General features: G+C 38.8%; 3 protein-coding genes across 5 annotated transcripts in view; 1 reads left to right on the forward strand and 2 right to left on the reverse strand.

Annotated features, from left to right (window-relative positions):
• Positions 1-1,903: 1,903 nt before the first annotated feature.
• On the reverse strand, positions 1,904-10,378 carry EIF2S1 (eukaryotic translation initiation factor 2 subunit alpha). The gene is made up of 8 exons (XM_056492833.1): positions 10,293-10,378; positions 8,266-8,507; positions 6,734-6,813; positions 6,156-6,307; positions 4,375-4,481; positions 3,533-3,630; positions 2,730-2,873; positions 1,904-2,437 (listed from the first exon to the last, which is right to left on the reverse strand). The coding sequence occupies exons 2-8, from the start codon at positions 8,504-8,506 to the stop codon at positions 2,312-2,314; spliced, it is 948 nt and encodes a 315-aa protein (XP_056348808.1). The 5' UTR covers position 8,507; positions 10,293-10,378; the 3' UTR covers positions 1,904-2,311.
• Positions 10,379-10,521: 143 nt separating this feature from the next.
• Positions 10,522-19,894, forward strand: ATP6V1D (ATPase H+ transporting V1 subunit D). Its single transcript, XM_056492834.1, has 9 exons — positions 10,522-10,757; positions 13,120-13,237; positions 13,924-14,003; positions 15,289-15,356; positions 16,030-16,074; positions 16,503-16,606; positions 17,004-17,070; positions 18,304-18,382; positions 19,020-19,894. The coding sequence occupies exons 1-9, from the start codon at positions 10,717-10,719 to the stop codon at positions 19,159-19,161; spliced, it is 744 nt and encodes a 247-aa protein (XP_056348809.1). The 5' UTR covers positions 10,522-10,716; the 3' UTR covers positions 19,162-19,894.
• Positions 19,895-20,747: 853 nt separating this feature from the next.
• PALS1 (protein associated with LIN7 1, MAGUK p55 family member) overlaps positions 20,748-25,022 on the reverse strand; it is a 54,238-nt gene continuing 49,963 nt past the window's right edge. For all 3 annotated transcript variants that reach the window (XM_056492829.1, XM_056492831.1, XM_056492830.1), the window contains one exon: positions 20,748-23,829. In XM_056492829.1, the coding sequence (XP_056348804.1) occupies positions 23,653-23,829 (177 nt within the window). In that variant the 3' untranslated portion in view covers positions 20,748-23,652. The remainder of the gene's footprint in view (positions 23,830-25,022) is intronic.

The raw sequence follows: 25,022 nt of genomic DNA on the forward strand, positions 1-25,022 counted from the left end.
AACCATAACAGCCCCACAAGGCCACCACGTGGAGATGTGGGCCTTGTGACTACAATTGCGCAAACAGCTCAGTAGTTATGAACAGCAGCAATGAACAGCAGGAATGTGTGGCCGGATTTAGCAACTCAACAGAGGCATTCACAAAAACCCCTTCTTTTAAGCACCTGGTAAGCAAAGGCAGTTCCACAAATAGAAAAAAAGCCAGGTTGAGATACAAGGCATCAGCTCAGCAGCTCCTAAAGATCTTTAAGTGGTGCAGCTCAGCAAAGCACCCATACTCCCTCACAAAGACGCATCTTATACCTCCTCCTTCCAGCCTCTGCAATGCAAGAGAAGGATCCACCAGGTTGTCTCATGCCTTTTATTTATTCTTGGTCAAAATATGCTCAAGAGAACAAACTGGGAGAGCCTGATTGTTTCTGCCAGGATAACAAAAGACTGGAATGCATTTATCTGAACCTGCTTTGCTGTCATCCTCACCATCTTAGTCATTTTTTTCAGGCACCCAGAATCAACTCAGAATTTTACCCACCAGACATTCCAGCTCTAATTGGAAAAGGTCTGGTAGCTATTGAAAAATTTAACAAACTTCTAAGTTGCTGACAGAAACAATGCTCACCAATTAACACACCAAAACAGGTCTCACAGATTATACTATCTGTAATCCCTTTGTTGCACTCCTTCCTTCCTTGGAATATGCCTGGCTCACTCGTCAGTCCTTTTTCCTTTACAGCATTATCATGGCATGGAGATCACATGGTGACAGTTTTAAAACAATTTGTTCCTTACTCTGAATATCCACCTATCGTGCTTAACAGAAGTCAAATCACTGTTTTAGTGAATGGGCACAGTTGGTAGGCTGTCATACACAGCTGCTAAGAAGACCATTTGAGAAAATGATTAAAAATACTTTTTTCTTCATTTTGCAAATTTGCACATTCAAGTATTTTCCAACATTCTGTAAAGACTGAGTTATTTACCTTTTTTGGCTTTGCTTTACTATCAGAGTTGAGCACACATGGACTTTTCTGATACCCCAGCATAGATGAGCAACACATTGCAATAGGTAAGCCCTTTAAGAATGCCTTTTGTGGCAATACCACCTGCCAAGTATGTAGTTTGTATCATGGCAGTAATAAGAATGCTTAGTTAAGGCTCAAAGCCTCATTCTTCATTCATTTTCCCTCATCACAAAATATTAAAGCATCACAAAATATTAAGGAAAAAAATGAGTAGTATGGGACATGACAATGAAAAAAAAATACCAACACATTTAGAAATCTAGCAAGTTGGAAAGGTTACTTAAAAAGCACAATTGTTTCCCCTCAATTCCCACTGACAAGGAAAAATAGGATTTTAAAATTATTTTTTTAAACTCCAATTTAGAAATTACATCTTGTTTCTCTTCATAAGAGAAGATAAAGTTTTTCTCTAGAGTGACTATCTTAGTTCAGTGTAAATGTGATATAGGGTAGGCAGAACTGAAGGTTATATTGCAGTGAGCTCACAGACATTGCTGCCCATTTTGAAGTATCTAAGTTCATTAAAATTCCTGCTATATTCACCTATCAGAGAAAAGTGCAACTATATGTAGTTTTTCATTTATCAGCTATGTTTATTGGAATGGAAAGAAGCTATTTTCAATGTTTTCAAGTTCTCAGTCCCTAAATGCAGATGATAAACAAAAGAAATGCTAATTTAAATAAGTCTGCATCAACAAACTTGCAAGTAAAACATTAATGTATAATGTTTTGTTCCAGTCATTCTCAGCTTGATTTAAAGCAAACAAAAAAAAGCCCTTTCAATGTTAGAGGAGTCACCCATTGATCATACTGTTCCAGGTACATTCACACTTCTCTAGGGCATGTGACAGAAGAGGAGGAAAAAACCCAAAACCTTGGAGTTACATAGCCCAGAAATTTATTGAATATTTGCTCAAATACATTCTGTATATAACTGTTCCACTTGCTTGGTTTTGCTGCTCCCAGGAAAGATCATGAACAGACTCACTGAGCTGTAATCACCAATTAGGAATTGTTATGTATGAAAGTGTTAAGAATGGGGCTGCAAACTCCATCTGGCCAGATCTCTGTCTTGAATTTGACTAGGCACCTTCCTTTCACAAAGGGTTCATTTTGTGTAAGTTGCTGCACCAAATGTTATTTAGAAGAGGCTTTTATATTTTGGTCTTTTTAAAACAGGAAAACACTTGAAATATTTGAAGTTTCCAATACTGGAATAATTTAGTCCAGAGTGTTTACAATGGGGTTTCTAAGTTTTCATATGGTCTCTCTTCTAAGTTACAGAACATTTAGTCTTCTGTTTTGGCTTCCATTTCCTCGGCATCATCATCCCCATCCACTTCAGCATTTTCCCTCTCCAGTCTCTCCAACTGCCTTGCAAGCTCAGTCTCGTCTGTGTCAGTGACCACCTTAGGCTGAAAAAAACCAAACCAGAACACATGGAAAACTATCATAAAGAAGGGTCACATCATTTGAAGACTCTGATTCTACATAAAGAGCAAGAGAAAATATGTTCTGAAGTCACACAATAAAACCCAGGAAAAATAGATTTTCCAGCCATTTGTTTATTTCAGGAACACAGAGGTTCTAATTTTTCTGGCTTTTTAATAACTTTTTGCTAAGATCTCTTGTAGCACTAGTGATCTTGCTCTACTTCAGAAATATACAAGGAAAAATATTCTATTTTAGAATGTAATTTGTTCTTACCTCCATCTGCACATTAAAGACTCCTCTCTTCTCCTCAATTTTTTCTTTTATTACAGCCATGGCTTGATTCAGAACAGACAGTCCTTCAGTTCTCTCCAGTGTTGTAGTAGTCATCACATAACGAGGAGGGGCTATCAGATTAATCTACCACATTGTAAAGATCGGGGAAAAAAGCAAACTCAGTAACAAAGGAAAACATATTATGCCTAGTTAGACCAAAGCATTAAAACCAATATGTTTTCTTTTTTTATGATGCTTGAGTAAGTAAACTATTTCTTTTGTTACAAGAGACTATTATAAAAAGTGATTTTTCAAAGGAAAACATCAGTATTTTCAAATTTCAAATTCAAAAATAAGTATTTTCAAAAATACTTATTCAGTAGTTCACTTAACATCCAAAAAGCTGCTGGGGAAGAAAAACTAGGCCTGGATACAGTAGTCATTCTACCAACACTCAAACAAAAGTGGAGCAAACTTTTCTTTTTTTACACAATTTTACACCTGAAAATAAACTGTATTGCTCCCTAGTTAAGACTGTATAAAGGAATAGTGGGCATGTTATGTGCCAATACTGGACTTCAATAAATTGAACAGATTAAATACAGTTTCCCAAACTTTGAAAGGCACTGCACAACCACAGGAAGGACTGCCAGACATAGCTGAAAGAAGTGTGTTACAGCCCTGCTAGAGAAGTGCTGGAAATCAGTCCCATGACTTGATGGGGCAGAGCAATTGCATACTACTGGTCCCTGAGTGCATCAGAAAACTTTGCTTTTGACTCCATTATTAAGACTGACACTCACTTTGATGGGCATGTTCTCCGTGGAACAGTTCAAGCCTGCTCTCAAAGCTTCTTTTACTGCATCTATGCCTTCATAACCATAACAGGCCACCTCAATATCTATGACAGAGAAATACAAATAATAAAATTTTACTGTTTCCAAGAGCTGCAAAATATTTAAAGTTTTTTAACTTAAGCTTTAATAAATCTTCTTAGCAACCAATGTTTATCCACAACAAGAGCCTCAGTAGCTCCCAAATCTGAGGAAGGTATTACATTTGCTTGACTTGTAAGTTGAGGTAAGAGTTTTTAAAAATTCTTTAGACAGTGCAACATTTTACATTGTGCTTTGAAAAGCTGGGATACAAAATTATACACTCATATTCACTCACTTCTTATCTAATAAATACAATACCAATAATTCTGTACTTCACATGGAGAAATGAAGATATAAAAGCAATACAGCTGTGCTGGCAGAGTTCAATCATCCTGTCAGGGAATCAATGAATTTAAAACTTTGAATAATGAAAAAGAATATTGTAGATGCAGTAATACTAGAAAATATTTAGTACCATTGTGTGCCAATGCCTTATGACAGACTGCATTATCTATCATGACAACCAATCCATGTTCCAAGGAATGGGACTTTGGGAGTTAAAAATAAAAGCCAAACCACCTTGCACTTTGGGATAGAATCCACACAGGCAATTTGAAAGCAATCCTTGATTAAAGTGTCTTAATTCTGAACAGCTTCATTCAAATATCAGCATTATGAACCTTAAGTTTTAACTGAGTTTATAGTTTGCAACAAGATACACTATCTCAACCTAAGCATCAATCAAGGAGCAGGCGGGAAGAACTCACCAGCTCGGATTTTGACTGCCTGTGGTGTCAGACGTCTGTTAATATTGTCAATCAATACACGCCTCTCTTCCTCTGTCAGATCCAGGCTATCCAGGATTGCAGGGTCTCTGAGCCAAACAAAGCAACATCACAGAAGTTATACTGAAGAGGAATATAACACAACATCAATTCCTGGTAGTAGTTCTATTTCTTACAAATATTCCTAGATATCTACTAGGCAAAGAAAACAGTTTCTTAGGAACCCATTGAAACACTGCAAAAAAATGAACACATCTATTTTCCAAGTATTTTATATTAGTAAATACATCAGGTAAGTAGTTTACTCAATCTGTTCCTGGAAGGAATCATCTGAATGATTTTAGTTTTTTTTTAAAGCAAAGGAATGTTTTTTTTCATGCTCCCTTTATATGAGATAAATAGAATGTGACAAGTATCCAGCTTCCTGATATTGTTATATTTCCTCCAATGTAAAGAGAAACTCCACCACATGAAAGTGGTATCAAATTGGAGTTTTAAAATTATTTTAGTGTTTCATTCAAATGCAAGATACTTGTCATTCAACAAAGTAACTTGCACTCATTCTGTGAAATTCTGTACTTGTTTTCAACAGTATCTAGATTGCAGACAGATACTTATCTGCTGGCTACATTCTCAGCTATAGCAAGGATAAAGCCTCTTTAAATCCCAAGCGAATAGTTTCAAATTCAGAGATCCCAGAAGCAACTCCTCTGCTGTTTACGAATATAAATTAGCAGCTCTTTTTGAAAGAAGTGGTGTCAATTTTCTATTGTTATTGTATTTATTGTATTAAATTTATCCCAAATCTATCTGAAACAAAGAACATAACCAAAAAACTCACAAAACCAGTTCCTGTTCTGCGGAGACAAAAGTTTTCTGAAAAAAATACCAGCCAATACTACCAGCAAGCAGAAATGAAATAAAAAGGCCCAAAAGCCAGAGAGATTGTAGTACGAGAGATGGGTCTCTGCTGCTAATAAAACATAATCTTTCATGTTTTTGTATTTTAAGTACAGAGAGTAGAAGGGCCAAACAAGCAAACAGAACCCACAAACACAGGTTTTACAGATCAAAATATGAAGCTGTGTGGCAGAAGTGAGCTATGGTACAAATTCTGCTTTCTTTCCAAACTATCCTGTTAAATCCACCTGTTAAAGCATTTAGTAGGCTTTCAACAATAGGTCCTCAACGGTTAATTTTTATTGATTAGAAGACAAATATACTGTCCAATTTCTGCCACGGGTATCATGCTGTGTAAAACTCCAAAACACTAATCCTCAGTACAAAGAAAGGAATAAAAAGCCAAATTCTTAGAGGGAATTCTAAACCTCACCCAGCACTCCAGCAAAAATAAGAAGGCAGCAATATCCATTTCTAAGTTTATGATCCCATTCTTTAAGTCTGAAAGTGGAGAGTAGTAACAAGTCAGCTTGTTGCATTTAAAAAAAGAAAAAAGCTGCCTGTGCAGTGGAAGAGTGATAATCAGCTTTGAGTAAAAATGTCTTCAGACATAGAGCTAGATATTTCTGATAAAATCTGCCTGGGACTAAAACCAGGCAAATTCTGACAGACAAATGAAGACCAGTGGTTCTCCTCTGTTAGACCGATGTCAAAATTTACTAGATTTACTTTACCAGTATATACTCCACACTGATTCTGGAAAAGAAATCAAATGATACAACTTAAAAAAATGTGGAGACACATCTACTTCTACTTCTCTGCAATTTGAAATAAGCCCCTAGAAGCATAGGAGAAGTCCTTACGAGACTGCATGCTTGAATGCATCATAAGCACCATATCCAGGTCTTTTGTACTTGTCATCAAACACCCAGGCAGTTCTCTGGAACAGGCTCTCAAGCTGCTCATCCTTAGTGTACTCCAAGACTTCAGCAACGTGGCGAAGGATGCTGTAAACCTGCAACACAGGAGTGGTAAAAACCCCAAACCAAAACTGAAAGCAGACAAAAATTTCCACTTGGAAGTGGTAAGACCACACAGCAAGGAGGGATGGCAGCCTGAATCTACCTGCACAGCTTTTCAATAAAAAAGTTGCCCATTGTGCTAAACCAGCACATACTTTTGGATTTCTTGTCATTTAAACATACTCTTTTACATCATAAGTTCTCAATTGACATCTTTCTTGATCTACTGATTACTTAATAAGCAGCATACCATGTAACACTCATAGACACGAGCTGGTTATGTATCTTTGCACGAGTAAATGAGAATCACAGCATGCCTAATACATGAATGCTTTACTTTTATCTTATGTCTGTGCATTTTGGTGGCTCAAGAGAGAAGCTGGAAATACATATGGCCTAAATATAGAAATGCAACTTACAGTCTTTGATTTTGTGAATTTGTCTTCACATTTGATTGCCTCCTCTGGAGAAACTCTTCTTTTTGACAAATCAATATAACCTATTGGGGAAGATGATTTTAAAAGTGTCAGCCATTGTGCAATCTAAGTCTGACACATCCAAGAGAAACTCACGAAGGACAAACTCTGGCTCAGGATTTGCCCCTTCCCTACAATATCCCCATATATTGCTACAGAGAGAAACAAGTCCAAACCTTGATGAATTTAAGCAAATTATGATCCAAATTAAGATACAAAATTCTTTCAACTGTAAATATTTACAGTAGCAAATATTTTGAACATCATTCTTTTCAATTACTATCTTAATATTTTTTCTGCAAATTTTCCTAATATGTCAGCAACTAGTGATCCATTTTTATATTTCTGTACACGGTTTGGGGAAAAAAAAAATCACTCCAGCATACAAAGAAACAAATTAAATGCGTATTTTTGTAGTGCTCAACACAATTTAATTCAAGTCTGGCACCCCATCACTTTAGCTCTGAACAGTCTCCTAATAAAATAGGCTCAGTCTTAAAGAAATGCCCATGAAAAAATTTCTTTTTAACTCTCTTCTAAATTTTAAAAGGCCTCCACCAGTTTCTCAGAAACTATAGGTTCTTCTATAAGTTCAATAAAAGACCACTAGTTGAATTCCAGATGTGTGTCTCTGTTAATATGAAAACAAAATTAATTTGTAAAAGTATAATTTCATTAGAGATGTTAGAAAACTTGTTTGACTTCAGGTTTATCTGCAATAAGTTTATTCTTGTCCTTCTTTTGTCTCTGCTTTTCCTTATCCTGTCATTCATTATTTATTCTCAAGAGTTACCAGCAACTTCAGAAGCATTCTAGAAAAGCATGTAACTTGAGAAACATCATACCAAGAGTAACACTTCTAGGACACGTGCTCAGTGTTTATTATTTCTGTATAGCTGGATAGAGATTTTAGATTGTGTGGAACAGTATTATCAAAATCTGAAATGTTATCAATAGAAATTACATTTCAAAAACCTTCAAAGACACAAACGTTCAAAAGAAGCAAAACCCAAAACTGCCTGTACAATTTTAACTTGTAGCCTACAGAATTCCCAATGATTACATACTTATCATCACCTTATTGACAAGGTTTGAGACTTGTTAACAAACAACATGGATGGTGAGCACTAAATGCTTAGCACCTAGATTTTTATGTCTACAGCAAATGACTTTTCTCTTCAGTTGACTTAGAAAATCTACACAGATATCAGAAGAAAATTCCACTTCACTATAGTTCAGTGAATGAGCTGGTGAGGACCCACTTAAATCTTTACTGATGTGATTTACTTTCACTAACCCAATTCCCAAAAAGCACAGAGGAACAGAAGAATGATCACAGGTATGGTCAGTGGAGGTACATTTTATTTTAACGCCCAAAAAAGTAGCTGTGGCAAAACCCATGAACACCTGCCTAGCTCATCTGCATTTCTGTCCATGAATTCAACCTTGACAGAGCCCACCACATCCCCAGATACCTTTCTCCTTGTCAACTCTTATGACCACAACGCATTCGTTCCTGCCGATGCGGATGAGTTTGTTTATGGAACGAATCCGTCTCCTGGACAGCTCGCTGAGGAGGATCATGCCTTCGATGTTGTTGTACTCCAGCAGGCTGACATAGGCTCCCATTTCAGCAATGGACCGAACATTGACCATCACTACATCTTCCACCTCAGGGAATTTGTGTTGGTAGAATCTACAGCTTAGTCCCGGCATTCTGGAATTCGAGCAGAAAAACCAAAGATTTTATTACACAGTACAAACATGGCAATAAACCAGCAAGGACTGGGGAGGACAGAGAGGAACACTGGCAGAAAAAGTAGCAGTTAGGATAAGGCTGTGCTTAGGTTTTAACAGAAATTAAGTAATAAATTAACTTGCATTTCGAGTACTAATACCACAACCATTCCCTAAGATGCTATTTTTTTGCATTAATGTAGAAAAAGCTCAACTACCCACACTTCATTACCCATTTCAACTATCATACTACCTATACAGAGAACACTGCAAAGGTTTCTTCAAGTGGTGGAAAGGTGGCACTGCACACCTCACATGCATCTGAATTCATGAGTGTGCAACATTTCCACAGATTCACAGAATACTCTGAATTGGAAGGGACTCTGAAGGATCATCATTTGGACTGTGAGAGCAGGAAGACATGGGAGAGAAGGATGTAGAGCTCATGAAGGATTTTGTATGCATGTAATAAGACAGCATGTGAGGCTAAGAAAATAAGAGACAGAGGGAAGCTTCTGTAGTACTGAGGAGAAGCAGCCTCCAGATGACTTTTAAACTCAGCACAAGACGTTCAGAGTAATCCAGCAAGACCTGCTCCAGAGGCCAACCGTCAGCAAAGAAAGCAAAGGCATTAATCAGAACAGAACTAGCCCAGCCTGAAGTACTGAAAAGGAAAAAGAAGTGCCCCCAACAAACTGCTAGTCAGGATGGGGAAAAAACCCAACAAAATCACACGAAAGAAACAGAATTCCTTCATTATACATTTAAAAAAAAAAACAAAACAGGGCAAAACCAACAGCTCATAATCAAGGTGTGGTAAGAAGGAATGGTTAAACTGCTTTATTTTTCTGATGATGAATCCATATGCTCCTCAACATCTAACTAGGTTAGTTCAGTTGTCTATGCCTTGAAGTTTCACACAGAAAATTTTCTAGAGCAGCAGGAGCCTAAGATGCCAAGTCAAATGCATCACTCCTTCAGAAGGTTTTAGTCACCATTCTGAAGTTTTAGTCATTATCTTTACAGCAGTGCCAGTGCTTTCTAGCTACAAGAAAATTTAAATTCAGAGCAGGAAGGTAATGCAAAATCTACACACGTCCACACAATTCAGAAGACCATGTCCACTCTTTCTTCCTTCTTAACTTGTAAAGAGAGGAAATACAGACGAGCAAAGCATTATCAAAACACTCTGAAGGTTTTGTATAACTTTGTATAAGCTGAAGCTGAACAAAGAACGCCAAGGTTAAAAAGGAAAACTTTACAGTTCTGCTTTCTAGTTCACTCAATGCAGCTTTGCTCAATCCTGCAAGTACTTATAGGGTACATGAGAAAGCTGCACTGGAAAACAACAAACTGGAGCCACAGCGAGCGAGAGCGGACAAACACCGCTCAGCACCCACAGCACTTCACTCCTCTCTCGCCAGGCACAAGGCTTTTATTTTGGCCTTCTGTGCAGGATCCCCAGCAGCAACACTAGGCCCACCGCGCGGAAGCTGGGATTCATCTTTTCCAGGGGCTGGACACGCCTCAGCCGAGGCCCTCGCGGCCGCACAACGCCTGCGGAAACGGAGCCAGTCCCGACCAGCGCCGCCGGCACGGGCGCTGCCCCGCGACCGCCGCCGCACCGGAGAGGGGCCGGGCAAGGCCCACGTCCGGCACGGCGCCGGCGGGAGGCCCGGGGAGCTGCGGGCGCGGCGCGCTGCGGCGGCGCCGGGCCCGGCCCCGATCCCCGAGCGGTGCCGCTCCCCGGGGCGCGCGGCGGTACCTGGCTGCGGCCCGGGGGGTCCCGCGCCGCGCTCGCGCCCCGCAGTCCCGCGCTGGCCCCGCTCGCGCCGCCGCGTGCGCCCGGCCGCTGCCGCCCCACTGCGCAGGCGCCGCGACACCGAGGAGAGAGCGGCCGCGCCCCTCTCGAGCGCCCCCTGGCGGCGGGCGGCCAGGGCAGCGGGCTCAGCCAATCGCGTCTCCCCCTGTCGGCCCCGGGGGACACGTGACCACGAGCGGCTCGCGCGGCGCCGCGCGGGCATCCGGCTTCGGTCCCCTGCGCGCGGGCACCGCCTCGCGCGGGGGCGGGCCCGCGTCACGTGACGGCGGCGGCGACAGCGGCGAGAGCCGGGCCGGGCCCGCCGGTGACAGCCTGAGCCGGCCCCGCCGGTGACAGCAGCGACAGCCGCGCCGGCCCCGCCGCAGCCATGTCGGCCAAGGACCGCATCGAGATCTTCCCCTCGCGGATGTGAGTGTCCGCCGGGACGGGTCGGGATAGCGCCCGGGGGAGCGCGGGGGCTCCGTGCCGTGCCCGAGGCGGCGGCGGCGGCGGCGGCGCCCGGGGCTCCATCGGGGCTCGGCGCTGGGGCTCGTTCCGCCTGCTGTGTGCGCTGCGCCGCCGAGCGGGGCTGCCCGCTTCTGTGGGGATGGAGCAGCTCAGGGCCGCTAAACTCCAGATTCTGCTTCCATATCAGCGCTGTCAGTCCTCAGAGGGCCGGGGCAGGGCCCGCCACCGAGATGCCGGTGCGATACTTAAAATCATGTGATTACGCAAACCTTACTTAAAAAAAGAACCGTCTGCAGAATGTATGCGTAGGAAAAATGGACAAATGGAACCACAGCTTCCCTTAACTTTGCAACATATGATACTTCTGTACGAGAGGCTGGCTACACAGTGTTGAAAAAGAAGGAAGTAAAGTGCTCACAGTGTAGTGGACAGTCAGGTAATTTTCCAGATCCAGACAGCAAACTGTTCGTCATGAAATCAGATGTCTCCTGACAAGCCTTAGAGAGCTGACAACATTGGAACAAACATAAACACTTGAATTACATTGCTGGTTTAATAATGTTCAGTTTCTCTTCAGAACCCTCTAGGACAGACAGACTTTGCTTTAAGGTGAAAGGCTGTTTCAAATCTTCTTGCATAAAAGTGGGTTGATGCATGCACATAATCTCTATAATAAAAAAAGGATGCCTTGCAGGACAGAAAACCTCAAACATAAAATAATAATTATTCACTCTCAGGGCATATAAAGTAACAGTTTATATGGAACGATTAATGCATTACATGGTAAAGGTTCTGTTTTGAAATTTAGTTTAGAAATAAACTATTGCATACACAGAAATTAATTATTGCATGCACTAAGTCATCTGGTCTCACTCCTGCTCTTTGGTAGTGCTTTGTTTCATTCAGTTCAAGGAGGGGGCACTTCAATCACTTTTGAAGGTATCTGGTTTTGTGAGGTGATGTGTCACTGTGGCATGAGGGTGGTCATGTACAAAGGCCTAATATTTACAAGCCTGGTTTCAAACCAGGTGATAGACAATAATGTGGTTGGTGTTCCCAAGGGAATATAAGTTAGAGTGGCAAAATAAAGATGGCCTGTGTCTGCAACAACTAATTTTATTTACTGACATAAGAGGATTTCACAAGGTTTACTTTTTATGTTAGTTTGGGGGGTTCTTTTGTTGTTATGATGTGGCTTGCTGGTATGAGCCTCTTCTGTGCTGGATATCTTCAATTCCAGAAGCTGCTCAGTTTCCTTGAGAGTAAACAAGACTTTGTTTATTGCACTCTCAGGGTGAGTGAGATCTTGCTTGAACTAGAAGGCCAGCCAGTCTCTGGCAGGTGGTGAACAGAGCAAACAGGCTAGTTCAAGCTGATGACAGACACCTGCTTGTTGGGAATATAAAGTTGCCTTTTTACTCTCTGATTTTTTTTTTAATCATAAACTTCCATAAAGCATTCATGGTTTTCAGTTATACCTATTTGGTAGATCCTAATGGAGCTATTCTTATCACGTGTCAGTAGATGTGGCCAGTAATGGATTCCACTGTGCAGATAGAATCTTAATTATACTTACTTTTTCCAAGGTCAGAGAGGAAATGTGTAAGACCTTGACTTGAGCAGTGTCCTTTGTGCACAGAGGCTGCATGTAGAAAGCAGTGCAGTTCCTAATTTCATACAAGAAGCCTGTAAGTGTGCTACGGGAAGTAAAGGTGAAAGCTACAGCTCAGTCACTAATATCCATCCCTTTTAAATTGTTGCTGCTTTCGATTGTCTTTAATAGCTTGCAAATCTCCTACGCAGCATATGAAGCTAAGGAAAACCAGAATGTAAAACTGCTGCATCTTCTTGCTCTGTAAAACCAGAATATGGCATCAACCATTCTGACCACATGAAGAATTTGCTGTGTTGTCTGATTTTGAGAAGATCACATGGCAGTAAAAGAACTTAAAAGCAATACCAGTGTCAGTGATAGTGGGTATTTAGAGTAGTTTGATTTCTGGTACTTCTAAGTCATGAAGAAGAATGAAAACTCTTATTTCCTATTACGGAAGCACTGAAATATGTCAATTTTCCATGAGCTTTGACTTCACAGATAATAACCTTGTAGTTCTCATTGCTGATGGAGATAAATATAAATTCCCTTGATTTTAAATGGGAATCTAAAATTCTGTCCTGAAGTGGCCATCTTGTTTTACTGCAATGTTGTTTCTTGGTTGCTTCATAATGTCAGTCATATGCATGTCAGAAAACTTCACATAAGTTTTTTCCTAATCCCTTCAGATGATGCAGGATATTTTTTCTTTATTCCTCTGCTTAACAGGGCTCAGACCATCATGAAGGCTCGTTTGAAAGGAGCCCAAACAGGTCGTAACCTCTTAAAGAAAAAATCTGATGCTTTGACGCTTCGATTCAGGCAGATCCTCAAGAAAATTATTGAGGTAGGTAAATTAGAATTTTCCTTTGTTTGCCTCACTTTACTTGAAATCTGTCTTGTGCATTCCAAGATAGTCAGTAGAGCCTACTGTGTGTTGTTCTGTTCTGCCACATCAGATGGTTTAGTTGTATTGTTTAAGCTGCAGGTGCTGCAGTGTCCATGGTTAGCAGTGGTCCTTTGTTGCCAGGCTGTAGACAAGCTCTCGTCACTCTGTCATTGCTTCCTATACACACAAAGGCTGGTATTTCTCAATAGCATGGTTTTTAGCTAAAAGGGCTACAAATCTGTAAAAACTGGGAAAAAATGGAGAGGGAGGAGAGTACAGCTTCACAAAACTGCATACATTATATATTGAAAAACAACTTCAGCTGTCCACAGTACTCCATACAGTGTGAAAGAAGAGTATTTTCCTACTGAGCCACTTCATCGTTGTTATTTAACCCCTATGGAATAGAATTTCATTATTAAGACAAATCTTTTGCTGTTTCTATGAGTTCTACAATGTGAAACATCTGAAATTTTTCTTTTTTTTTGCCTGTCATCTGAGAATTACAATTTCCAGTTTGAGAGTAAGCTATGCGTATAGGACTTTCTCACTCTCTTCAATTTCTTCTTTATGCTGCTAGTTATTTATCCTGGAAAAGGAATAACTATGTGCCTTGTATTTGCTGCCTGTTTTTTTTTTAACAGACTAAGATGCTGATGGGTGAGGTGATGAGAGAAGCTGCCTTTTCACTTGCTGAGGCAAAGTTCACAGCAGGAGATTTCAGGTGAGGATTGTTGGGCTTCCATGAAGATGTCCTATGGGAAAGAGCTATCAACAAATTATTATTTTCTCTTTTGGAAAAAAATGTAGATTCTTAAAGGCACTAAAGAAATATGACAGTGGACAGGATGAACTGAATTCTGTTATGGAAAGGTGGGAGACATCACTGCAGGAAAACATACTCCACTGGAAGCTAAACAAAATTGAAAGATTAACAGAATTTTGGTTTTGTGCTTGTTTTGAGAAGGTATTGCTTTTTATGCTTGGAATCAAAAATATAGGGAAGAAAAACTTCAGAGTATTGAACAATTTGTTAACTTGGTCTTGTGTGTTTGAAGGACAGATTTAATGTGTGCCACACATTAAAGTCACACTGGCAGAATTTATTATCTCCTACCTCACTGACCTTTGTCTCACTAGGGCTAGAGGGGGCTGTATGCAAGAGGGGAAACAAATCCTTTTCCTCTAGCAGGATACTTTAACTGTATTTTAATAAATTACAGTTCTGTCTAGGGTGTTTGTGTAATTTGCTCAGGTGTGCATGGAAGTGTTTAAGCTTCAGCTGGTGGTACTACCAACTAATGGGGAAGAGCCAAGTGATCTGACACAGTAGTAATCTGCATGCTGCTGAAGAAAAGTCTTTTTGCCCTTTCATTTGGATATAGGGCTCTTTCCTGTCCTAACTAGTCACCATGTTTAGCTATAAACAAGTCAGATTCCACCCTGTAAGTAAACTGGACTTTAGCAGAGGAGGTAGCTGTAGTGACCTTTTCTTGGAAGACCTTAAGTTATTTTGGAATGCTTCAAGATGAATTGTACAAATTTGTTAATATGGTAGTTAGTGGATAAATAAACTCATTAATGTCTGAAAGAACAAATACTCAGAAAATAAAATGAACAAAATGTTGTCATCTTGGTTTGCATTTAAAGTCTTGAAATTCCTTCACTTTTATTGTGAAAGAAATCTTACGGGTTGATTAGACTCAATGTTATTAAAATAATTTGCCACATAACTAGCTATTTATTCAGCTGTGCTTTGTAAATTTGTTCTAAGACATTTTTAAAGTTACATTTTATAGACTCTGCATCTTTTCCAAACTTTGCTGGAAACCTGTTTCTTTCAAAGTTTCTATGTTAGCTTTGAAGACTGTGCAATGAATTGCATAGAGAACTGACAACACTTTCCAGGTCCTTACATCTATTTGATAACTGATTCATCTTGTATATAATGGTGAGTTAATGAAACACTTCAACTTTCCTGGTTAAGATCTGTGTTTTCTTCTTTACAGTACCACTGTGATCCAAAATGTGAACAAAGCACAAGTCAAGATCAGAGCTAAAAAAGACAATGTAGCAGGTGATTCCTTTCCAGGCCACAAGTACTTCAACTCATAAGGGAATTGTGGGAGGAGACTTGGAAGTAGGCAGGAATGTATCCAAACACTTGTGTCCTTTTTTTCTTACTTACCTAATTGTAAGAAAAATAATTGTTCCTTGTTATTTGTTGTTTTTTTCACGTACAGCTTATGATTTTTGTATTTAGTACTTACCTCTCATAAAATAAAATGAATGTGTGTAAACTGCAGTCCAATTTCTGAATCTTTGGACAAAGCACAATTTCCATAGAGCTTTACTGGAAAACAGATCAGGAGTTAAGCCCCAAAGTTAAATAAATTCCAAGCAATTGTCTATGAAGAAATCCAGATAGATAAATCAGGATTGAATGATTAAAATATTCCTTAAGCAAAGAAAACATATTACTAAACAGATATATAATAAAACTGAATAAACCAGAATACTTCCCTGAATTTTCCATGGATCCTAATCTCCACAAACTCAACACAATTCTGAAGTTCCTTATTCTATGTCAGAACCAGCATGACTTAATAGTTCCAAGCTATGTAGGAATATATTGTAAACAAAGCTTCTGACATAATATAATTAGAAGCAAATTGGGTAAAAGTGAGCTGTACTTAATAAATCTGTAACCCTTTATGTCTCTTACATGTATTTTTGTTCACTCTTGTCAGGTGTTACCTTGCCAGTTTTTGAGCATTACCAGGAAGGAGGGGACAGTAAGTACAACCCAAGTGTTTTCTGTCTTTGTGTACTAATGGCTATTCCATGCTCATACAGAAATATCGTTATGTCTTAATGGTAAGTTGAGTTACATCATGGGCATAGGGGTACTTACTTCCTTTGATGCTTTGCCCTGGTCTTGTGACATAGAGGGATTATTAGGGACTCTAATAGATTCTGCTTTCCTAAATCAGTGAATTTTTCAGGTGAGGAGAAGACTTGTCTTGTATTTCCAGATTTTGAGACTTCTAAGTCTTACTAGAGACATGCTTAACATAAACCACTATAATGACAACTTGTTAATGGGCAAAGGCTTTAGCTTCTCACTTGATGAGCTCTTTATATCCCTGTAGTGTGTAAAGTATTAATTTTTATCTAGTAAGGAAACACTATAATAGCAATAGTAATAATTTTTCTTTTTCAGGCTATGAGCTGACTGGCTTGGCCAGAGGTGGAGAACAGCTGGCTAAACTGAAGAGGAACTATGCCAAAGCTGTGGAGCTGCTTGTGGAACTGGCCTCATTACAGGTTGGTGGGAGTTAAAAAAGAACAGGATCATTGGTTTTTCACTTTTCTAAAATGAAAGTATCATCTCTCAGTAGTTGTAGCCTAATCTAGTCCCAGTGCCGTACAAAGTTGCAAATCTTTTTTAGCCATATTGCTGCTTCAGAGAAATCCTAATTCTTTAATGCTAAGAAGAAAGTATTTTGGAGAGTTGGTATTTGTAAGCACTATGTGCAGTATTCAGCATGCTAGTGACATTAATAGAAAACATTCTGCTTCTACCAAGGACATAGTTTGTAAAGCTACATTATAGACTTGGCTTTCCAAGTGCTGTTTGGTTTTGTGTATAGAATTGATGGAAATGTTGAGTTTACTATGTATTGTATTGTTATGTATTAATTATTTAATCCCATTCCATCAGACATCCTTTATTACTTTGGATGAAGCCATTAAAATAACAAACAGACGTGTGAATGCAATTGAACATGGTGAGTATTTTTCCATTTGGGATGCATAACATTTTTCTGTCTCCATGGAAGATGAAGAGCAGGGTCAAGGAAGCCACTCTTTCTTGTTAGAACTTCTCACCAGTTCGAGAATCCTTTCTAGAACACATTACAATTAAGCATATTGGAAGAAAGAAAAAATTAAAAACCCAGTGGAATGGACTGGAGGACACAGAGATAAATTAATAGGCAAACATGAAGAAGTAATCAGAAAATTGTATTTAGAACCTACAGGACAAAAGTTTTACAAACATTCTGCAGTCCCTGCTAGTGACTTTGTCTTAACTGGTGAAGCCTGTTGACTAGAAGCAAATGATACAATGTTTCTATGTATTAAGATATTCCAATAGCTAGCATAAACTTCAAATAACTAAAATATATTTAACTTTAAATCACTATAATAAACTTTAAAACTCTAATGGTGGTACTCAGTGGAGAGGCTGATGACTTGTTGGTTTTGGACGGAACAGTTCCTTATGTCAATAGCATGGTATTTTTCTTTGATCTGAATTCTTTATTCTTTGTATTCTTGTGTGTAAATTTGTTTCTTGCCCTTTCTTAAGTACTACTAAAATTCCTATATTGACTGTGATTCCTTTTGCTGCAGTGTCCAGAGTTCTCTGATTATTTCAAGTTGCTGAATTTTGATGTCCTGGATTTAATAATAATTTTGTATTTCAGTCCATGTTTCCAAATCATCCTTTTCAGTAGTTTTTCATGGACTGGTTTCTTTGAACATATAGGCCTTAACTACAGCTTCTCACTGAGAATTTGACTTAGAAATTCTGCATCCTTCCAAATAATTTTGGTGGCTTCTTCTTTCAACAAATGATTCTGACACGGAGCTTGTGCAGTTAGGTGTTAAAGCTGTGTTTAGTGTGTTAGCTTTTCTCTTGTGATTGTGTTGTATTTGAATATCTGTTTTCATAATGGCCTTTTTAACAGAGATAATTCTGAGTAAAGGTGCTATACTGAACAGAAGTTTCTGAAACAAAATGGTGGAAGAGCATAGTTTTAATTCAAATTTTGCCCACTTCTCAGGACTTTTTTGTGTACTTGTCCATCGGGAAACAGTATTATCTTCCATGGAAGATAAATTTCCCCTAGCAAAAATAATTGCTAGATTGACTTCAAACAACATCTGTGCACTACATTAGATAACTTCCTGGCTAATACAACAGCTGTTCCAACTTCCTTGTTTATATATTTTTTTAGTGATTATTCCCAGGATTGAGCGTACTCTTTCTTATATCGTCACAGAACTGGATGAACGAGAACGAGAGGAATTCTACAGGTAAAGGACTAGTTCAAAAAACTAGACTTTTGAAGACTAGACTAGGTCTCTTCCTAAAACATACCATTCCTATGAAGGGAGTTAGGGGAACTGTTCACCAAATCTAGCAGCAAACATCGTTAAACATGAACTCATTTTTACTGCACGTTGAGTTTCTAGAGCTGGGCATTCACCAACTACTTGTCTGAAAGTTATATATGGATCCCTTCCATTAAGTTGTACATAGCTGTCTTTGTTCTTCCAGAGGGAATGATGTGATACAGTACCCTAAGGTGTTCTGCTTTAAGGACACCTTTGCCAATAAAGTCAATGTTCTGGGCTACCTGAAACAAAAATGTCAAACCTGAAATGAATGAAAGAGGAATTAATTTGATTAAATACAAGCAGAATAGTATAATGTAGTGTTTAGGGTCAAGAATATAATTTATAGTTTGGTTAAGTTTTTCAACTGCAGCAGCTAGTGATAAAAGCCTTTTATTTTTGCCATTTTGTCAAATTTGATATTTGTTACAGAATTTTTGTTTCCTGTGGACCTTTTCCAGGTGGCTTTATCAAATCCAAGTTGTATGGCATAGCTACTAACCTGTTGTATGAAAATATATTTGCTTCACAGATAAAGCTACATTTCTCTTCACAGGCTTAAAAAGATCCAGGAAAAGAAAAAAGTCTTGAAAGAAAAGTCCGATCAAGAACGGGAGCTGCGGAGGGCTGCTGGTGAGGAAAGTGAGCCAGCCAATCTCTTAGCAGAAGAGAAGGATGAAGACCTTCTCTTCGAGTAACCCTGCACAGTTGCTGTATATGGAGCAGGGGACCCAAAATACAGAATGTCCAGTTGCAATATAATTCAAGGCATGTTGCCTCCAAGATACTCATGTGGCTTCTCATTTGGTGTCCAAGTCTTGAGTTGAATGGATTGTGGATTTCTCCAGAGAGATTAGAAATCTGGGGACTTGACTACAGCATAGGAGGAAAGGGAGAAATGGGTCAGATGCTTTACTATCAGGAAAGCTTTCTATTCCATGTTGAGCCTGTTTCTTCACTTAGTAGGAATGACTGTTGATTATTTTTTTGAAGGATGGCTCCGGATTTGCCTAATCAGATTCATCTAATTGCTCCCCTTCCTAGTACAAGCAGAGAAAAATGTTACTTAGGGAGGAAGATGCATGTGATGTTCTTTGCTGCTGAACTAGTAATGTTCAAGTTGCTTATATAAGCACAGCTTATTGTGCTTATTGGCACAGCTGAAATCAAATGCCTGTAAAGGAAACTAGTTTTCTAACCTGTTCATGAAATCCACAGTCTTCTGTGATATATTCTTGTTGCACGATTGTTACCATTGGCCTAAAATATCTATGGTTTTAATTAGAGGTTCTGCCAACTTGTGTACTGTCTGTGCTAGAAAGAAGTGTAAATTTCAACTGCTAAAATACCTGGTGTCTGGCTCGAGTTGCTAGAAGATCAGTCTTAAAAGCTTGTGTTGATTTCAAAATAAAACCTTTGCTTCACCCTTTACTTCTGATGTGGAAACCACACTGAGCACATCTTACACCTGTGCCCACATTTACTTTAATCTTTACTGCTTTAAATAAGTAACTATGGAGAAGTGGCTCCCTCCTGCCAGAAGCACATAGAAACAATCACCTAGCTACATGTTGCTGCAAATCTCATTGCTTCAGCAGGCTGGCAAGCAAAGCAGGGTTGAATGAACAGCAGTCCATCCTTCTGCGATTCTCTTGTCCAAGGCTGATGAGTGGAGCCCAGGAGAGTGGCTTTTCAGCAGCCTGTCACTAAACCCTGCTCAGTTTGAAGAACTGTTTTCCTAAAGGCAGAAGCACAGAATCATTCAGGTTGCAAAAGATCTAAGATCATTGAGTCCAAGCTTTGACCAATCACCACCTTGTCAGTCCACGGCATTAAGTGCCACGTCCAGTCATTCCTTGAACACATTGGTTATGTTCTTTTTCTTGAAGACGCTGGTTTGCAATTAGCAAAGTGAACACATGCCCCAGAAATAATGCTAGTTCAAGTTTTCTACTACTACAAGTCTATTCTATTCAAGGTAAGCATCTTGTTTTAAACATGATCCAGCACTTAACTGCAGATGCAGGGTAACTGCAAGGAATAAATTTCTATTAACACCTTTAAAAAGTAATTTTAGAATTGTTTGAATAATAAGGCCATTTCTTTCCCTTGTGAAGCTGCAGACAGCACAGCTGAATAGTAAGTCCATAGTCTGTTGTAAGATACAGGATGGATGGTGTCAGAAGGTTCATAGAACATCCTGTAGGGCACTGATGGGTCACAGCATGTTTCACACATTCACCAAAGTGGCACAAAGAAGACTCTCAAGATCCACTACAAGAAGTAAAATTGTACAGTGATTTATTTTAAATCTAGAAATATTTTACATTTTTTACATTAGTGTGCAGTTCATGACGTCTCAAAATACAGAGTGCAGATACATGTATAAAAGTACAATGTGGGCCTAACCACAGGTCTCAGTAAAGTCACCTTAATTATTTAAGGCATGGAACCCCCATCTAATATTTTAAAAAGTCCCATTTAATTACATTCAAAAATTATGCAATTCATCTAACATTTATTTTTAATTAAATATGGACTGGTAAAAATGTAGATACCCTCATTTCAGTCTGATACAGCTCACAACAAAGCCTGGATAAGGTTGAAGAGTTGTACCAATGAATTTTCTTTTGTATGTATTTTCTTTTACTCTTGAGGGAACTAGCACACATTCTTCATTAAACAAGACCAAGTAATTTCTTACACAAGGTAGTTCCAGGTCCAAGCTGGCAGCAGATGGATAGCCAGGTATGTATTCCAGTGCTGCTCAAGCTCTTCCTTTCAGCAGAAGACAAAGCTAACACTGGTTAAAAGCTATCATAGCACCTCTCTATGGATGTGACTTCTGTGTGCCTTGGGAATTAAGAGTAGAGCTGAACTTCAAGCAATACGCTTTAAGTCTACATTCAAAAGCTTATTTGTATAAAAACAGATTCTGTACACCATTTCAGAAAAACTGGGGAGACAAACATGAATGAAATAACATTAATGGCATGATCTGCTGAGACTGATGCTGCCTATAAACACTGAATACCTAAGCGGGTTCAGCAACCACCTCGAGCTGATTATGACTGGCAGAATTTGGACAGCATCTACACAGCTGAGCTTACTCAATATGTTTTACTGCTTTCCACCTTCTTATCTGGAAACATTCAATACCCAAAAGCCTAATACATCTATAATTATCTTTCTTCAAAAAGGGTAGAATCAATACAGGTTTTCTAATATAACTGAACACTGCTGTTGTTATAAACCATGGATGAAATGGACAACATGCCTGCAATGTGAGGCAAAAAGCCATAATTTTGAATATCCAGCCCTTAGGCCAACAGTAGCACAGTATTATTTCTAACACTGACTTGAACTAAGATATCCAAGTTTCTACCCCATTTTCTTTCTGAAGTGTCATTACTTGTCCTCATTAATTGCTTAATTGCTTTTCAGCCCTAAATATGAATTAAACCAGCAAATAATTTTGCTTTCTAGGAAGACAAGAATGTACTCTATACTTCAGTTTTTCAATACAAAATTGTACTGATTATTAGTTCAGTACCTAGGACAGTTATCTGACAATTTCTTTATATCTGCTCTATACTTTGAGCTCTTTAACTATGGGTGTGAATTTGTTCTACTAACATTTAAAGAAAGAATATACGCAAGACAAAATGGAAAACAGTAACTACTTTTTTATCCTTCAACATTAGACAGGAGTGAACTACACATTGACATAACTCCAGTGTTTTACTTGTAGGAACAAAGAAGCGCTATGGCTAAAAGATATTCACAGTTAAGGTTCTTTGTGCTACCCAAACCCAAACCAGCCAAGATTCTACTATTCATTTAGTGTCAGCAACAACAGTCCTACTACAGATGCATAGCCACAGTAGTTAAACCTTCACAGCCAGAATCATTTCAGGATGCAGAGATTTCCCACCTGCTTTGCAGAATGCATTAGGATACAGACCTTACCTTTTGTTCCCTTGTTTCAAGTTTTTTGTTTTAACCATTAAAAATATTCCCCTTTCTTGTGACTTCTCAGTCAGTTACCAGTGTTTTATACATATTTTCACTGCAGTACTGAGCAAATGTGGGACAATACATTGGCTAGTGAATTACAATACTCATAACACAGTAGCTACATTCAGCTATTTTAATTCCAGTTAGTTGTCCATTAGTCCAACAGCCAAAACACGAACCATTTGCAGAGATTAAAAAACCCCACTGTCTTCCAATGTTCAGCACATCAGTCTGTGTTAGTTAGTATTCTGTTATAAAACATGAGAATTTTAGTTGACTTTCAAGCAGCATGTCTTATAACTATATATTTTCACAAAAATATAACCTCTGCCTTTCTATCTCTACAGGTCTGTGAAAAACAGTGGCTCCAATCAGTCAGTATGTTTTAAAGAAAATACCATAAAAATATCACATCTAAAAGTTCAATATAATAGTCATCTTTGATTGGACCTAAAATTACTGTGCAGTCAAATCTGATTTTAAAAGTTTGACTAAAAAGACACAAGGATTGAAATATTTACATTATACACATTTTTCAATTACAGTGCTATAAGAAAGTGGAATGTTTGAGAAATAAAATATTAACTCAAGCCTCACAGGGCAGCTCCAGACCAGAGCAGCATCTTCATCCTGTGTATGTTTTGGACAAGAGAGGTTTCTCATTGACATTTTTCACATGTAGATTATTTCTTTGCCCAATGATAATTCTATAGAATTATGCTCCTGAACTAGGATCATGTCCCACAAAGTCATTAAGTTAAGTGTTAAATAACATTCATATTTATAACTATGTGACAGCATGGACTATATATATATATATACACACACAAACACACTTAAAATCCTTGTCCTAAGGGTGATTCTAAGTTAAAAAAACCGTGGATTTATGTATAAAAGCAGTTGCTAGAAAAAAAAAAATCTCTCTAAAGCTTTAGAATTTAGTACTGATAAGGTCTCCATTTCTAGACCACAGAGAAAGAAAACCTGGACAATCTTTAGATCAGTTGAATTGGCTCACAAGCTGATGAGCGTATTTTTCAGTAATACGCAATTTCACTGGCAAAGGATGCTGTCACTGAGGTCTAGAGCTCACATGCATTTTTACTAGAATTGGGCAGACCTACACATGGTCTGCTTGGAAAGGTAACTAGACTTGTCCCTTGTAACTGTTCTCATCGTAGCCAGGTGGAGGGCACCCACTGGGGTTCTGTGTCAAGCTTATTTATTAACCGAAGTAACTCTTGATACGCCTTATCAAGATCAGAATTCACAATTGCTGTATCAAAGTAGTGGCCATTGTTCTGTTCCATCTCCCTTGTCTTCTCTATGATTTCTCTCAGCTCTTCTGGCTGCAATTAGAAACAGGGAGTTAATGTAGGTGTGTAAGCCTCTTCCCCACAGTAACAGTAGGGAAAGGGAACAACTCAATTTTTTACACAAACACTCATGGTGTTGCTATTGGCTACTGAAAAGTCTATAGGAACACTCAACTGTGATCCATATTTGAAAGCCAAGGGAATTTAAGACAATCCTGACTCATTGGCTATGAGTGGCAAAGAGTAAATAGCTGCCCAGGCTGAAGGAAATGAGGAAGATCTGCTCATTGCACAACACTGATGTCACAGAAGGAGACTGCAGATGGCAGAGATGGTGCAAGACAAAGTCTGAACTGTGCAGAACAAGGCAGCATTCAACTGGCACTACCAACACCTAACAGGCAAAGGAGATGGCTGTCACTGGGGACAATTGTTCAATACACAGCAGTGAGAGCCATACACAGCGAGAGTTACACACTTAAGATTACCAAATCACCATAACATCAGGTGAATAACATTGCAGTAATATGGAAAACACCATTTGGGAGCTAGAAGGGAATATGTCAAAAGCAAGAATATTGCAGTGTAGATAAATGATACAAAGGCAGAAGTAGAAATATTTTGATTTCAGAATTTTTCTTACACTTAGATACTAAAAGTGTGTTGATTTTTCTCAACTTATTTTTGTATTGTATCAAAAAATATTCAGATATAATTTCTGAGTTAATCTAGGGAGGATATTTCAAAGGAACTTCAGGCCTTCAGGATTCTTTTCTTAGCCATTACACACTCTTGATAAAATCAAAGAGCAACATTAGGACATACATGTGAGAAATACCCTTTTCTTTACCAGGGAACGGGTTTAACTTGGTGGCATGTACCTAACTGAAATACAACTTCTATACAATTAATCAGAAAGAAAACAGGCACAATTAACACCAAGAAATGCATTCCTTTTTACTAGCAGCCGGGTCAGGAATAACTGAGTCATGCTGGGAAGATTGTTTTTCCTTAGTATGAACTGCATTATGCTCAATTAGTACTTTGAAGATCCTGTGGTGGCAAAGGGTGCCCGCCAGTCACTACAGGGGATATTTCAGTCAAAAAGCTGACGATGAACCTATTCCACTGCCTGAGCAATAAGCACTTGGTATATCATAGCCTGATAAGGAACTTTTCTTAGCTTTCAGATGTCCTGGTTTAATCTTCGGCTTTCGAGTCCATTC

The sequence above is a fragment of the Oenanthe melanoleuca genome, chromosome 5 (genome assembly GCF_029582105.1).
Source record: "Oenanthe melanoleuca isolate GR-GAL-2019-014 chromosome 5, OMel1.0, whole genome shotgun sequence".
Lineage (NCBI taxonomy): Eukaryota > Metazoa > Chordata > Aves > Passeriformes > Muscicapidae > Oenanthe > Oenanthe melanoleuca.